Raw genomic sequence first — 17,938 nt, 5'->3', positions numbered from 1 at the left:
ACCCCAGTATTCTTGCATGGAGAATCCCAGGGACAGAGAAGCCTGGAGGGCTGGAATCCACAGGGTCACAGAGTCGGACATGACTGAAGTAACTTAGCACGCACGCAGGCAACAGGGCATGACTGACTTCCCAACCACTGATGGGTAAAGAACAATCACATTTATCTGATGCTCAAGGAAATTGGGTTTGATATGATTTAATACACTTCATGATTTCATTTCCAAGGAGGAGGAAATATTTTCTATATATAAAATGAGATACCGTCTTTCAAAATGAACAGTGTTGTTGCTGTTCAGTCTCTCAATCGTGTCTGACACTGTGACACCACAGACTGCAGCACGCCAGGCTTCCCTATCCATCACCATCTCTCAGAGTTTGCTCAAACTCAGGTCCAGTGAATAGGTGATGCCATCCAACCATCTCATACTCTGTCATCCCCTTCTCCGCCTGCTTTCAATTTTTCCCAGCATCAGTGTCTTTTCCAATGAGTCAGCTCTTTGCATCAGGTGGCCAAAGTATTGGAGCTTCAGTTTCAGCATCAGTCTTTCCAATGAATAGTCAGGGTTGATTTTCTTTAGGACTGACTGGTTTGATCTCTTTTCTCTCCAAGGGACCCTCAAGAGTTTTCTCCAGCACCATAGTATGAAAACATCAATTCTTTGGCTGTCAGCCTTCTTTATTATACAATTCTCACATATGTTATTGTTGTTCAGTCACTCAGTCACTCTTTGTGACCCCCATGGACAGCAGCACACCAGGCTTCCCTGTCTTTCACTATATCTGGAGTTTGCTTAAACTCATGTCCATTGAGTTGGTGATGCCATCTAATCATCTCATCCTCTGTCATCCCCTTCTCCTCTTGCCCTCAATCTTTCCCAGCACCCGGGTCATTTCCAGTGAGTCAGCTCTTCACATCAGGTGGCCAAAGTATTGGAACGTCAGCTTCAGAATCAGTCCTTCCAATGAATATTCAGGGTTGATTTCTTTTAGGATTGACTGGTTTGATCTCCTTGCTGCCAAAAGGATTCTGAAGTCTTCTTGAACACCACAGTTCAAAAACATCAATTCTTTGGCACTCAGCCTTCTTCATGGTCCAACTCTCACATCCATACATGACTACTGAAAAACCATAGCTTTGATAATACTGACCTTTGTCAACAAAGTAATGTCTCTGCTTTTTAATATGCTGTCTAGGTTTGTCATAGCTTTTCTTCCAAGGAGCAAGCGTCTTTTAATTTCATGGCTGTAGTCACCATCTGCAGTGATTTTGGAGCCCAGGAAAATAAAGTCTGTCACTGTTTCCACTGTTTCCCCATTTATTTGCCATGACATGATGGGACTGGATGCCATGATCTTCCTTTTTTGATTGTTGAGTTTTAAGTCAGCTTTTTCACTCTCCTCTTTAACTTTCATCAAGAAGCCCTTTAGTTCCTCTTCACTTTCTGCCATAAGGATGCTCATCTGCATATCTGAGGTTATTGATATTTCTTCCAGCAATCTTGATTCCAGTTTGTGCTTCATCCAGCCCAGCATTTCACATGATGTACTTTGCATAGAAGTGAAACATGACAATATACAGCCTTGATATACTCCTTTGCCCAATTTTGAACCAGTCCATTGTTCCATGTCCAGTTCTAACTGTTGCTTCTTGAATTGCATACAGATTTCTCAGGAGGCAGGTAAAGTGGTCTGGCATTCCCATCTGTTTAAGAATTTTCCACAGTTTGTTGTGATCCACACAGACAAAGGCTTTAGTGTAGTCAATGAAGCAAAAGTAGATGTTTTTCTGGAACTTTCTTGCTTTTTCATGTTCCAATGGATGTTGGCAATTTGACCTCTGGTTGCTCTGCCTTTTCTAAATCCAGCTTGAACATCTGGAAGTTCATGGTTCAGGTGCTGCTAAAACCTCACTTGAAGAATTTTGAGCATGACTTTGCTAGAACATGAAAGAAGTGCAATTGTGTGGTAGTCTGAACATTCTTTGGCATTGCCTTTCTTTGGGATTGGAATGAAAACTGACCTTTTCCAGTCCTGTGGCCACTGCTGAGTTTTCCAAATTTTCTGGCATACTGAGTGCAGCATTTTAATAGCATCATCTTTTAGGACTTGAAATAACTCAGCTGGAATTTCATCACCTCCACTAACTTTGTTCATAGTGATGCTTTCTAAAGCCCACTTGACTTCACATTCTGGCTCTAGGTGAGTGGGATTTCTGGCTCTAGGTGAGTGATCACATCATTGTTTTCTGGGTCATTAAGATCTTTTTTGTATAGTTCTTCTGTGTATCCTTGCCAACTCTTCTTAATCTCTTCTGCTTCTGATAGGTCCCTACCATTTCTGTCTTTTATTGTGCCCATCTTTGCATGAAATATTCCCTTAGTATCTATAATTTTCTTGAAGAAGTCTATAGTCTTTCCCATTCTATTGTTTTCCTCTATTTTTTTTTTGCATTGTTCACTTAGAATAGATTTCTTCTCTCTCCTTGCTATTCTTTGGAACTCTGCATTCAGATGAGTATATCTTTCCTTTTCTCCTTTACCTTTCATTTCTCTTCTTTTCTCACCTATTTGTAAGGCTTCCTCAGACAACCATTTTGCCTTTTTGCATTTCTTTTTTTTTTGAAGATGGTTTTGATCACCACCTCCTGTACAATGTTATGAACCTTCATCCATAGTTCTTCAGGCACTCTGTCTATCAGATCTAATCCCTTGAATCTATTTTTCACTTCCACTGTATACTCATAAGGGATTTGATTTAGGTCATGCCTTAATGACCTAATGGTTTTCCCTACGTTTTTCAATTTAAATCTGAATTTGGCAATAAGGAGTTCATGATCTGAGCCACAGTCAGGTCCTGGTCTTGTTTTTTCTGACTGTATAGAGCTTCTCCATCTTTGGCTGCAAAGAATATAGTCAATCTGATTTTGGTATTGACCATCTGGTGATGTCCATGTGTAGAGTCATCTCTTGTGTTGCTGCATATCCTTACAGTGAAACTAATTATTTAATTTCAGAAGGCAAGACTCCCTCACCCCACTGCCATGCTATACAGTATGTTCTCATTAGTTCTATCTTATACATAGTATCAACCGTGTATATAAGTCAATTTCAACCTCCCAGTTTTTCCCACCCCCACCCTTTCCCTCTTGGTAACCATGCAATTGTTCTCTGCATTTATGTCTCTATTTGCAAATAGTATTATCTATATGCTTTTCTAGATTTCACATATATGCATTAATGTACAGTATTTGTTTTTCTCTTTCTGACTTACTTCACTCTGTATGACACTCTCTAGGTCCATCCACATCTCTAAAAATGACCCAATTTTGTTGCTTTTTATGGTTGAGTAATTTTTTTTGCATATCTGCTTTGCATCTTCTTTATCCATTCTTCTGTTGATGGACCATAATTCAAAAAGATATGTGTATCCCAATGTTCACAGCAGCACTATCTACAATAGCCAGGACATGGACACCACCCAAGTCAGTCTTCTTGTTCTTAAAGTAAAGACACTCACCGTTTGGGGCAAGGATAACTGAAAGGTATTCCTCATAGAATGAGCTCACATAGAGCAGTAAGCTGGGTGTCCCTGTGGTCCGGAAGCTCAGTGTGGCCATTTCTCCTGTCAATGTCAGATCCTCATGAAATAAAGCTGCAAAGGAGCTGGAGTTCTTGCTAAAGGTATCATTGTAATGGTCCTGAAAATTGTAGATCACCGAGGAGCCAGCTCCAAAATAGGCAGAAATGTCTGGAATGGCAAGCAATTTTGATTGTATTAGCAATATGTAAGTGCACGTGTCTTATTATGTATATTTCTATATATGCAAAGAATATTTCTAATCCTCAAATATCTCAAAAGGGAAAAATAATAATGTCATGCTCTGCTGGGTATTTTTTAGTTTAGTATTATTTGATTTTATTTTGACTGTGACACATGGCTTGCAGTATCTCAGTTCCCTGATCAGAGATTGGACCTGGGCCATAGCAGTGAAACCGCCAAATCCTAACCACTAGGCCACCAGGGACCTCCTCCTTTGCTGTTTTTTAATAAAAAAAAATTAAGATAAAAATAATAAAGCTTAAATAAAGAGATAATCCCTCCATATCCCATAACCCAGAATTGAGTAATAGTATTTTATTATTGCCTCAAAAATGCAAAATTAAATGTCCAGTGTAAATGCACGTTAAAGTTTACTGCTTTCCTCAAGGAGACCTCACTGATGCCCCTATGATCTACTAGAAGTAGTCATAGCCTTGTTAAGAATACAAGCTTAACTCCTCCCAAGGGAAATGGAGGCATTTGGGATAGAAACAATTCTATTTCAGCTAATCACAGAGAACTGCCTTATCTTTTCATTACAGAGTCAAATACCAGAGGCATCTTCATGGACTTCTCATGGTCCAGCCTTTCCCTGTTCCTTGGGCACACTCACCGTTCTCGCAGAATGGCCCGTCATATGCAGAGACGGTGCAGTCACACGTGATCCCTCTGCGCTTTTCTCTGCACCTCCCTCCATTGTGACACAGATGGCCATATGTGCTACAGTGTCCTGGACACCCTGGCTCCACTCCTGGGGTCATCATGGCTCTTTCTTCCAGATCCAGGGCCAGCCCGTTCAATCGCAGAGACCGAATGCACCCCAGGAAGCCTCTCTGTCGGCTTGCGGTTCCACCTACAAGGGAAACACTGCAAATGCAAACGCGTTCCTCTGTGTCTTATTCAAGATTTCATCTTCATGCTGAACTGAGGCCACATCTCTGGTCGCTGCTCAGTCATCATGTCCGACTCTGTGACCCCGTGGACTGTAGCCCACCAGGCTCCTCTATCCATGTCCATGGGATTCTCCAGGCAAGAACACTGGCATGGGTTGCTATGCTCTCCTTCAGGGGATCTTCCTGACCCAGGGATCAAACTTGGATCTCCTGCATCCCGTGAATTGCAGGTAGATTCTTTACCTCTGAGCCACCAGGGAAGCCCCATATAGATAATGACAAAAAAGTCATTGCTCAAAGTTTTATGAACAAATACAATTCTGAAAACATAGTCTGTGATCAAATGTTAAGAATCATCAAATGGCACTGAGTTAAAAGCATTAATGGAAATATTTTTTAAGGTGAACTTGGTAATATTTATTCTAAATAATTTAGAAAGACTTACATTTTTACATTTGTTCCTCTCTTAAAGGACAAAATGAAGACCACTGATCCTTTTAAAGTTTAAATTTATAAACAATGACATGTATAATAAAGGTTGTATAGTTAAAAATCTTTGCAATGTAATATGTATTACAAATGTGTGGTACATAAATTTGTACATGTATTTTATATGTATTAAAATTTTTGTATAATAGATGTATTATAAATTTATGTATTCGATTGACCAAAAAGTTCATTTAAGATTTATTGTAACATCTTATAGAAAAAGCCAAATGAACTTTTTGGCCAACCCTATATATTGTGTGTGTGTTATATAATGCTAATTCTTACTTAGATGAGCTCTGAATAATAGAGCTGTGCAAAAGAACTGAGAAGAGACCAAAGAAAGAGAAGGCAGACGAGGTAAAACCAAATCTAGGACCTCAGGCCTTTCACACTCCATCCTGGAAGCTCTGAGGTTAGGTGGTATAACATCAAGCAAATAATATATATCTCCTTATTTTTATATTATTTATCATGTGAACATAATAAATATGGGAGCACAGGAGTCATCTGAAGTGCCTGCTAAAAACAGATTTTGGATTTATTCCCAAAGATCCTGATTCACTGAATTTTCAACCAACACCTCAGGATTTAGAAACATTGCCATAATGAAAACACTAGCTCTAGGTAGGTTTCCATTCAAACTTTGTTCCTAGAAGTTCTGTTAATTAATCCTCAGAATTTAAATCAGAAAATAGAACTGTTTAGTTTGATTCACAATTTGATAACTTTCAGGGAAGCCTCCTCGACTCAGTGAGAACTAACTGTGCTTGAAGCTGAGTTTAATGGTGCTATGGGCTACACCACACACACACAAACACACACACACACAAACACACACACACACATACACACACACACATACAAATTCATTCAATAGCATCCGTTCCTGAACATTGTAGTAGGTAAATTCTGGCAAAGCAGACTCTGTGCTAATTTGTGATTTACATCAATTTTTAATTGGACTGTGTCCTTATTTACTTTAAAATACATGAGATCAGACCGAGTGAGAGCTACTTCGTTAATCTGCTTAGTTTCCAAATTAGAATAGAGTTGTCTAAAAAGCAATGTAGCAAAACTTATTCCTCCCTTTGGGAAAAACAAACAATAATAAAGACTAAGCAAGTAAATTAGAGGGAGGACTTCCACTACCCAGAGTGTTTATCTTTAAAGAAGGGACAGCAGAATAATGAGTCCACTCTGGTTCTAAACATGAAGCTTGCAATGAGAGCAGCAGAGAGGGAGCAGGGTGGAGAGGAACCGGGCGCTGGGCTGGATTAAATACTGCTGTGCAGAGTCACATGAGGCTGCTTCTGTCAGACTGGCCTCTTACCGTCTGATTTGGGGGGGACATTGGAGGTTTTTGTCCCAATTACAAGTCTGATTTTCTAACTTCACTAAAAAGTGAAATGATAGAGATGGATAGAAAAATGCTAATTTTTTAAATAAACAGAGTTAACTGAAACAAACATAAATCATCTATGATATTGAGTGCAAGCCTGGGAATCAGTCCAACAGGGGGTTTGGATTTCCCTTCCAGTTGGGTTTCTGTGATCAAGTCCCTTGATCTCTCTGACCCTCCATGATCTCATCTGTAAATTGGGTATAATAATCTGTGGCCCAGTGGTAAAGAATCCACTTGTCATTGCAGAAAATGCAAGAGATGTGAGTTCAGTTTCTGGGTCAGAAAGATCCCTTGGAGTAGAAAATGGCAACCCACTCCAGTATTCTTGCCTGGAGAATCCCATGGACAGAGGAGCCTGGTGGGTTACAGTCCATGGGGTTGTAAAGAATCGGACATGACTGAGCCATTGAGTCACATAATCTATGGCAGAGATACTCATATTAAATGAGTTCTTGGTACACAGTGTCTGTGTGGCTGAACCTCACTGGCTCTTTTTTCTTTATTGGCTCCATCTTAGCCCTGCAACCCCATCCCGCCCCCCTCTTTTTGGATGACTGATCTTTAGCCTACTCACAAGGAAAGCATCCCAGCCAGATATTTCCCTACCAACCTTTACCCTTGCCTTCACCTGATATGAAAACTGGAAGTGTCTTTTGCTGATGCAGGTGATCATGAGATCTCCATGGGGGCAGAAAAATCCTAGGACTGGGCCATGCGTTCTCTCACTGGTAGTCAGATTTTATTTTTAGCTTTGCCCCTTCAGATTCCCCCAGGATCCCTTTCCGTGGCACAAGATGCCACTGTGAATGCCTCTGGCTCATCATCCCCTGGATGTAATTTACCCAGAGCTAACATCAGAACTGTACTTTACGGAGTTGCCTGCATTGAGTTTCAGTCTCAAAGTTCCTTTTCAGTTCATAACACTTTTTCTTTTTAATTTACCTTTTAATTGGAGGATAATTTCTTTATAACCTTGTGCTGATTTCTGCTGCACAACAGTGTGAATCAGTCATAATTATATATATATACATATATCTTCCCTGGTGGCTCAGACAGCAAAGTGTCTGCCTACAATGCGGGAGACCTGGGTTCAATCCCTGGGTCAGGAAGATCTCCTGGAGAAGGAAATGCAACCCACTCCAGTATTCTTGCCTGGAAAAATCCCATGGATAGAGGAACCTGGTTAGGCTACAGTCCATGGGGTCGCAAAGAGTTGGACACGACTGAGTGACTTCACTCACTCACTTCACTATGTGTGTGTGTGTGTGTATATATATATATGTATACATCTCCCCTCGCTCTTGAGACTCCCTCCCACCCCTCATCCCACCTCTCTAGGTAATCACAGAATCACAGAGCACCAGGCTGGGCTCAAACAAGTATCGTATATTAATGCATATGTATTGAATCTAGAAAAACAGCATTGATGAACCTATCTGAGGGAAAGAATGGAGACGCGACGTAGAGAACGAACTTATGGACACAGCGGGAGGAGAGAGTTAAAGAGGATTTTATTCAGTATCTCCTTCTCCCACCAGTGCCTATAGTAGTCATGGCAGCTGTTATCATCACTACTGTTGTAGCTGTGATCTCCTCTTGGTGTGTCTTTGCACTCAGAGCACAGTACAGTTAGAAGCCGCCAGCAGCACTCACCCACGAAAAGCTGGCTGTTGAGCTGCAAGCGGGCATGCCCATCAGCTGGGGCAGGTTGGGTCTTGCGAGGGTGCTGACCCACTTGGAGGGATGCTTCTTTAACGTTCCGGTCTGCCTTCACGTGGTGCCACCGATTGTCATTAAAGGCAGTGGGAGACTGCACCGTGATCTCACAGGGCCCATTCCCCACATCAAAGGAAAAGGTTACTTCTGTTGGGGCTGGAAATAAAAATATGAGAGATGCCCGAGTTCATTCACAGGAGGGAAAATTCAGTCTTGAGTAGATCTGAAAAAACCACCATGACGTGCTCCTTATGAAAGAAGACATACAAGGGATGCAGACAGATGTCAGTCTGAGTTGGTTGGGGAGGGGTTGGGGTGGAGAATAAACCTGTATCCTGAAAAAAGGAAGGTGAAGCTGATTTTAACGTATTTCTCCCCAGAGTTTACTGTTCATCCTGCTAAGCCCTAAGCAATAGAGATATTTACCTACAGAAGCAAAACTAATATTTTATCTGACTTTATACATAGAAGTGATTTTATTTAAAGGTGATTTAAACCTTTATGAAGTTTTAAAAGCACTAGGTAAATTTCAGATAGCAAGACATTAAGTTTTGTCTACATATATATAAACAATGTGTTTAGTCAATTAAATCACATAATGTTGTGATTTAATAAGAAGTTATTTGACCAGTTTGGTTTAATACCCTTTTTGCACATAGAATTAAGACAACAAGGAACTGTACAGACTGTTGTGTGTTTCAGAAATTACTGTTTTACTTTCCACTTAGTATTTAAGAAAAAATATAATTGACAAAGGAAGCATGTCAGTATATTAGGAATTAGGTTACCACCAAGGTTATTGTTAATTACTGAGTACCCCAGTGGCTTTGTGCAGGGTGGACAACTCACCTCGCAGCTCTAGCCTGATGAAGTCTGTGATTCCCAGGTTCTCTAAAAACACCCCTGAAGAGGCTGTGGTTTTAAAAAAGAAAGACACGTCAGCACTAAGCTCTCCTCGGAACGTGGGGAAATGAAGGTATGAAGTCTCAGTATTGAAGGAAGCTGAATTCCAAAATGAATCTGTTTACAAAAAGAAAAAAAAAAGACAATGACAATAGCAGTAAAATACAACAAATAACAATTGCCTTTTATATTTCTAGCATTTTTACCGTTTGATGCATTATTTATCCATTCAAAGCATTATTTATCCATACAAGCCTTCTTATGGGAGTTCTTCTGAACATGTGGCCATGAGATGAATGTCTAAATAGTGATTCTTTAGAGGATTAAGAATATGGACACAGCTGCAAGTGAGTGGATGGATAATCACTTTGATAAAGGCCTGTTTTTTTTTTTGCTGTTGTTGTTCTCTTTTTTTAACTAAATTATCATAGAGTAAAATTGACTTTTTAGGGTTTTACAGTTATATAAAGTTTACAGACTTTTACAGTTCTATGAATTTTAACACATGCATGGATTTGTGTAACCATCATCAAAATCAGAATAAAGAACAGTCCATCACCCCCAAAAAACTCTCTCTTGCGATTTCTTTATAGTCACACCCTCTGCCCACCCCTCAGCCTGGCAGTCATGAACTAGTCTCTGTATTACAGTTTTACCTTTCCCAAATAACATATAAATGGAGTCAAGCAGTATGCAATAACATAAAGCCTTTGAGATTCATTTGAGATGTTGCATGTCAACATCTAGTCTTTTTTTACTGCTCTGTAGTTATTCTATCACATGAATGTGCCATAGTTTATTTATCCATATTTAAGAACACTAAAGTTGTTTCCAAATTTGGTCAATTACAAATAGAACTACTCTAAAAATTTGCGTGGCACAGTGGTAAAGAATCTGCCTGCCAATGCAGGAGACATAGGTTTGATTCCTGGATCAGGAAGATCCCCTGGAGTAGGAAATGGCAGCCCAGTATTCTTGCTTGGAAAATTCCATGGACAGAAGAGCCTGGTGGTGGGCTATATAGTCCATGGAGTTGCAAAGAGGCAGACATGACTGGGCAACTGAGCACAACCACCAGAACAAACATTTGTGAAAAGTTTTTGTGTGAGTATATGTTTTTATTTCTCTAGGGGAAATTCCCAGGAGCATGATTCCTGGGTAAGTATATGTTTATAAGTTACTGCTGAACAGTTTTCCAGAGTGATCATACCATTTTTAATTCCCATGATCAGTGTGTAACAGATACAGTTGTTTTATATCTTTACCAGCATTTTACACTGTTAGTATACATATTTTTTTATCTTAGCAATTCAAATTGATGTAAAGTAGTATTTCATTGTGGTTTTAATTTCCCTTCCCTAGTAGATAATGATGTTGGGCATCTCATGTACTTATTTGCCAGTTTATGTCCTCTTTGGTGAAGAGTGTGTTCAGCTTGGGGGGAACTGACATCTTTCTTATGTTGAGTCTTCCAATCCATGAGCACAGTATATATCTTCCTTTATTCAGATTTTTTGATTCTTCAGTATTTAGTCATTTATTTGGTTTACAGATTTTATACATGTTTTTGTTAAACATACACGAGTATTATATGTTCTTTGGAGATACTGAAAATGATATTCTCTTACAGATTTTGGTTTCCAGTTTACATTGCTAGCATATATAACTGATCTGTCTGTTGTTGACATTGCATCTTGAGATCTTGTTGAGCTCACTTCTAAGACCTAATAAGGTGTTTTTTTCTGTTTTGGGTAGTACATTCCTTGAGATTTTCTATGTAGGCAATCATATATGTAGGCTTCCCTGGTGGCTCAGTGGCAAAGAATCTGCTTGTAATGCAGAATATGTGGGTTTAATCACTGAGATGGGAAGATCCCCCAGGGAAGGAAATAGCAACCGACTCCAGTATGCTTGCCTGGAACATCCCATGCTGCTGCTGCTGCTGCTAAGTCGCTTCATTCATGTCCGACTCTGTGCGACCCAATAGACAGCAGCCCACCAGGCTCCCCCATCCCTGGGATTCTCCAGGCAAGAACACTGGAGTGGGTTGCCATTTCCTTCTCCAATGCATGAAAGTGAAAAGTGAAAGTGAAACCGCTCACTCGTGTCCAACTTTTAGTGACCCCATGGACTGCAGCCCACCAGGCTTCTCCGTCCATGGGATTTTTCAGGCAAGAGTACTGGAGTGGGGTGCCATTGCCTTCTCCAGGAACATCCCATAGACAGAGGAAACTGGCAGGCTACAGTTCATGGAATCACAGAAGAGTTGGATACAACTTAGTGACTAAACAACCAACCAACCAACCAATCAAGTGTGCATATGCAAATAAAGTTTTCTTTCTTGCTTTCCAGTCTTTAAGCACTTATTTTCTTTCTTACATTATTGCCCCGGCTAAGACAATGATAAATATTGTTGAATAAAAGTGGTGAGATTGGATATCCTAATCTTGTTCGCATCCTGAGGGGAAAAGCATTCAGTTTTTTACCAGTAATTACGATACTTTTGTAATAGATGCTGTCTTATTAGGCTGAAGAATTTTCTTTTATACCTAGTTTGCTAAGAACTTCATTGTAAATGCTATTATGATATAAATTATAATTTTTAATGTTCTTTTAGTAATTTAAATTACAATGTTCTTATTAATTGATGCAGAAAAAGCATCTGGCATGATTTTTCTTCCTTTAACCATGTTAACATGGTAGATAACATTAATCAACTTCCAAATACTGAATCAGCCTTGCATCCTGGATAAACTGCAGTTGGTGGTGGTGCATTTAAAAATATATATATCCCTGGGTTATTTGTTAATGTTTTGTCAATATTTTTTGCATCTGTGTTAGTAATAACATTGTTAGTTGTTATACTTTTTTTTTTTACTGTCTTTGTCTAGTTTCAATATCAGAACAATATTCTGCTTTAAATGTTGGAAAGAATTTCCTCTTCTACTTTCTGAAAGAGATTTTATAGATATGATATTATTTCTTGGGTAGAATTCATCAGTGAATCAAGCTTGGTCTGAATTTTTTTGAAAGTTTTTAATTACAAATTCAATTCCATTAATACTATTAGGTCTATTCCAGTTGTCTCATTCATCTTGAGTTTTGGTTGTTAATGGTTTTCAAAGAACTGGTCCACTTCATCTGTATAATAGATTTAATACTTGTACAGTTGTTTGTAGTGTACTCTTGTATACTCTTGATGTCAGTGGTGTCTGCAGTGTTTTCCCAACACTCAATTTCCATATTGGTAACATTTATCATTTCTTGGATAGTTTTGTTAGAGGCTTAACTATTTTACTAGTATTTTTAAAGAGTATAAAAAGAATCACTTTTAATTTTTATAGATCAGTATATATTCTGCTTTTAATTTAATTGATTTCTATTCTTGTCTTTTCTTTCTTGTCTTTCTATTCTTTCTGCTTGTTTTAGGTTTAAGGTTTATTTTTCTTTTCTATTTCTAGTTTCTTTGGGTGAAAGCTTACATTATTGAACTGAGATCTTTTTTATTTCACAATATAAGTATTTATTGCTACAAACATCCCGCTGACCACTGCTATCACAAAATTTAATACTACAAATTTTGATAGTCTGTATTTTAATTTTCATTCAGTTCAAAATATATTATCAGATCTATTGAGACCTTGCCCTTGACTTGGGTATTATTTAAGGATCTGAAGTTTAATTTCTAAGTGTTTGGAGATTTTCTTATTTTTTATTTATTTCTAATTTGATTGTACTAGTGAATGCATTTTGTGTGATTTAAATTAGATCATGGCATTTGATCCCATCACTTCATGGGAAATAGATGTGGAAACAGTGGAAACAGTGTCAGACTTTATTTCTTTGGGCTCCAAAATCACTGCAGATGGTGACTGCAGCCATGAAATTAAAAGACGCTTGCTCCTTGGAAGAAAAGTTATGACCAACCTAGATAGCATATTCAAAAGCAGAGACATTACTTTGCCAGCAAAGGTCCGTCTACTCAAGGCTATGGTTTTTCCAGTGGTCGTGTATGGATGTGAGAGTTGGACTGTAAAGAAAGCTGAGTGCCAAAGAATTGATGCTTTTGAACTGTGGTGTTGGAGAAGACTCTTGAGAGTCCCTTGGACTGCAAGGAGATCCAACCAGTCCATTCTAAAGGAGATCAGCCCTGGGATTTCTTTGGAAGGAATGATGCTAAAGCTGAAACTCCAGTACTTTGGCCACCTGATGCAAAGAGTTGACTCATTGGAAAAGACCCTGAATGCTGGGAGGGATTTGGGGCAGGAGGAAAATGGGACAACAGAGGATGAGATGGCTGGATGGCATCAGTGACTTGATGGATGTGAGTTTGAGTGAACTCCGGGAGATGGTGATGGACAGGTAGGCCTGGCATGCTGCGATTCATGGGGTCTCAAAGAGTCGGACACAACTGAGCGACTAAACTGTACTGAACTGAAGGTTTGTTTTATGACACAGAAGAATATGCTGTTTCTGGGTTAAAGATTCATGTGCATTTGAAAATAATGTGCATTTTACTGTTGGTAGAGTATTCTATAAATGTCAGTTGGATTCTGGTGTCATTCAGGCCTTCCGTATCCTTGCTAATTTTCCCTCTATTAGTTCCATATATTAATGAGAAAGGAGTATTAGATTCTAATTATAATTATGCATGTCTCTATCTCTCCTTTCCATCCTGTCAAATTTTGCTTTATGTATTTGAAGCTCAGTTATTTGCACACATATTTAAGATTCTTAGGTCTTCTAGTTCTTTTTTATATCTATTAATTCACTTTGCTTTTAAGTAAAACTTTTAATATAGAAACTCCAGTGTTTGTGTAGTATATCTGTTTTCTTTTATTATGTCATTATATTTGAATTGAACTTCTTATAGACAGTATACAGTTGAGTCATAACAGTGTCTTTTATGAGTTTATTTAGACCACTTACATTAAATACAAATGTTGATATGTTAGTTCTTCATTTCATTATTTTTTCTTATTTGTCCTAATTTTCATTCTTTTGTTTCCCCCTTTCTGCCTTCTTCTGGATTATTTAAATACTTTTCAGTATTCTATTTGTATTTGCCTGTAGCAGATTCTTAATTGGTTCTTTTAGGGATTAAAATATATATACTTACTTTCTCAGTCTGCTTAAAATCTATATTTTAACCACTTTAAGTGATTTGTAAAAACCCTGGAAACAATTTTGACCCTTATCTACTCCTGTTGATGTTGTGCTACTTGTATTACATCTACATAAAATAAAATCCCTGTGAAATAGAGTTGTGCTTTCAGTCTTGAGATACATTTAAAATAACTCAATAGGAAAATAACTTATTAAGTTACCCAGGTATTTACCATTTCTGATGCTGATTGTTTTATCCCTGAAGTTCCAAATTTCCTTCTGATACCATTTTCTTTCTAAGAACCTTCCTTTAGAAATTCCTTTAAAGGATTCTTTCTGGCAATGAATGCTTTTAGTTTTCTTTCATTCAGTTGTTCAGTCATGTCCGACTCTTTGTGATCCCATGAATCGCAGCATGCCAGGCCTCCCTGTCCATCACCAACTCCCGGAGTTCACTCAAACTCACGTCCATTGAGTCAGTGATGCCATCCAGCCATCTCATCCTCTGTCGCCCCCTTCTCCTCCTGCCCCCAATCCCTCCCAGCATCAGAGTCTTTTCCAATGAGTCAACTCTTTGCATGAGGTGGCCAAAGTACTGGAGTTTCAGCTTTAGCATCATTCCTTCCAAAGAAATCCCAGGGCTGATCTCCTTTAGAATGGACTGGTTAGATCTCCTTGCAGTCCAAGGGACTCTCAGGAGTCTTCTGCAACACTACAGTTCAAAAGCATCAATTCTTCGGCGCTCAGCTTTCTTCACAGTCCAACTCTCACATCCATACATGACCACTGGAAAAACCATAGCCTTGACTAGACAGACCTTTGCTGGCAAAGTAATGTCTCTGCTTTTGAATATGCTATCTAGGTTGGTCATAACTTTCCTTCCAAGGAGTAAGCGTCTTTTAATTACATGGCTGCAGTCACCACCTGCAGTGGTTTTGGAGCCCCAAAAAATAAAGTCTGACACTGTTTCCACTGTTTCCCCATCTATTTCCCATGAAGTAATGGGACCAAATGCCATGATCTTCGTTTTCTGAATGTTGAGCTTTCATTGGAGATATTTAAAACTTTTCCCTTCATTCCTAAAGGATATTTTTGCTGAACACAGAATTCTCAACTGACAATACTTTCAAAATAGAAATATTTTTCCATTTCTTTCTGGCCTCCATATTTCTGATGAGAAACTTACTGTCATTTGAATTGGTGTTTTCCTATAGGCAACACATTATTATTCTCTCTGGCTGCTTTCAAAAAATTCTTCTCATTGTCTTTAGTTTTCATTAGTTTGCTTACAATATATATCTAGATGTGAATTTCTTTGAGTTTATCCTGTTTCAGATTCATTCAACTTCCCAGTTTCTCTTTTCCCAAACTTGGAAAGTTTTCAGCCATTATGTTTTCAAATATTTTTTCAGGACCAACACTTTTCCTCTCTTCTTCTGGAAATTCACTTACATGAATATTATATATATATTTTTTATTAACCCACAGATCCCTGAGACCCTATTCATTTTTTTCAGTCTTTTTTTCTTTTTCTTGCTTAGACTGGATAATTTCTATTTATCTATCTTCAAGGCCCTTGGCTGTTTCATCTCAAGTTTTCTCCTTAGCCCATCCAGTGCATCTTTTAGTTCCATTGCTATACTTCTCAGTTCTAAAGTTTCCTTTTAGCTCTCCTTTATATAGCCTATTTCTTTGTTGAAGCATTCTCTTTTTCTATTTGTTTCAAAAGCATTTATTATTATTCCTTACAGTTTTTGTGTAATAGTTGTTTTAATGTCTTTATCAGTTAATTTTAACCTCTGTGTTATTGGTTATCTATTGATTACATTTTCTTATGCAAACTTCAATTTTTCCAGTTCTTTGTATGTTAAGTAATTTTGGATTGTTTTCTAGATATTTACAATATAATGTTAACAAACTGGGAGCTTTGTTTAAATTCAAGGAGTAAGTTGATATTTTTATTTTTCAGCCCTGTTGGCCTGGTTATGATCTGCCCACACATTTCAACCTTCCCTCTGTGGTCTGTGGCTCCTATGGCAGTCCAGTTTTCAAAGTTTTTGCAGTACTTTTCAGATTTGTCTCACCTTTGCACCACACAGTAGCCAGTCTGAGTCCTGGGTGGTAGCTTCTTCGCTCATTCTCAATTTCTTGGTCCATAATTAGGACCAGTTTGAGGCATGTGTAGCTCGGGGGTAAACCCAGGACTTCATAAACAAGTTTTAACATCACTTTCATGAACTCTTTCCTCTCTGTGCTCTTCCAATACTTTCCAGTTCCCTGGGCTCTCTCTTCATGCAGACAGCCAGAAAACTAAGGCTCTATTTAGCCTGTTTTATTGTGCTTTCCTATTTACTTCTGTTCCTGTACCTATATCCATTGCCAAGTGATGGGTGAACAGAGAAAGAAAACAAAAGTAACATGAGTCTGCCACTGTTTGGGAGTCAGGGCTGTCCTATCCAGAGCAGAAGATTCATTTTTCAGAGCTCTGGCTCTTGCATGCTCTTGAGGCAGTTTCTGCCACTGTTGCCATGGGATTTCCTGGGAACTGGAACCTCAGAAAACAGAGATAAAGGGGAGAGGGATGAGATTCCTGTACTCACTGACTGAAGCCCCTTGTCCCCTCCTCCAATCAGGACTAGAGGACTTCTCCTGGAACTCTCTCCATTTGTGATCCCATGGCTAAGGGATATTGGAGGTAAGTACATGGTGAATTCTGCTTTCTGTTCCCTAATACTGTTTGCTTTTCAGAGTCTTGAGATAACTGCTTCATGAATCCTGTCTGTGCAGTATTTAAAGTCATGAGATGATGGGAAAAGACCACCAGTGGAGAATAGACAGGAAAGAAGGCAGAGAATAGAGCCTTGGGGAACCCCAAGATTATCCCACTGGGGAGATGAAGAAAGGTTAGGGAGAGAAGGGAAGAAAAACCAGAATTTTGTGGTATGCTGGCCACCAATTAAAGAAAGTGACTAAAAGAAGAGAGAATCATGGGAGAATTCCAAAGTTGCTGACAGGTCAATTCAGATATTTATCAGAGAATAAGAACTGGACTTAGAAATGTCGAGTTCTCATTGGTGACCTCAGTTTCTGAGGAGTGGTGAAGAACAATATCTGTCTTATATTCAAGGGAGACTAGAATTAGGGAAATTAAAGATAGAACTCTTATTTTATTTCAGATATTTGGGGGCAGTAAAGGATATGAAAAAAATTAAGTTGCAGTTGGAGGGGTACGTGGAATTAAGAGCATCAAGGCTTCTAGTGTAAATATTCAGAACTACCAAAAGGCATTAATGCATAGATAGGAATCAGAGATCAAATTGTCAACATCTGCTGGATCATTGAAAAAGCAAGAGAGTTCCAGAAAAACATCTATTTCTGCTTTATTGACTATGTCAAAGCCTTTGACTGTGTGGATCACAATAAACTGTGGAAAATTCTGAAAGAGATGGGAATACCAGACTACCTGACCTGCCTCTTGAGAAACCTATAAGCAGGTAAGGAAGCAACAGTTAGAACTGGACATGGAACAACAGACTGGTTCCAAATAGGAAAAGGAGTACGTCAAGGCTGTATATTGTCACCTTGCTTATTTAACTTATATGCAGAGTA

The 17,938-nt window shown here is 38.7% G+C and overlaps 1 protein-coding gene across 1 annotated transcript in view; it reads right to left on the bottom strand.

The window, feature by feature from the left end:
- LOC104992524 (contactin-associated protein-like 3) overlaps positions 1–17,938 on the bottom strand; it is a 232,716-nt gene that overhangs the window by 24,976 nt on the left and 189,802 nt on the right. The window contains exons 16-19 of the mRNA XM_010845436.1: positions 9,170–9,340; positions 8,258–8,476; positions 4,434–4,673; positions 3,518–3,748 (exon numbers count right to left, since the gene is read on the bottom strand). Coding sequence (XP_010843738.1) covers positions 3,518–3,748; positions 4,434–4,673; positions 8,258–8,476; positions 9,170–9,340 — 861 coding nt within the window. The remainder of the gene's footprint in view (positions 1–3,517; positions 3,749–4,433; positions 4,674–8,257; positions 8,477–9,169; positions 9,341–17,938) is intronic.

The sequence above is a fragment of the Bison bison genome, unplaced genomic scaffold (assembly GCF_000754665.1).
Source record: "Bison bison bison isolate TAMUID 2011002044 unplaced genomic scaffold, Bison_UMD1.0 scf7180017864217, whole genome shotgun sequence".
NCBI lineage: Eukaryota > Metazoa > Chordata > Mammalia > Artiodactyla > Bovidae > Bison > Bison bison.
Note: the sequence above shows the minus strand (reverse complement) of the source record. Positions and strands in the feature narration are given on the sequence as shown.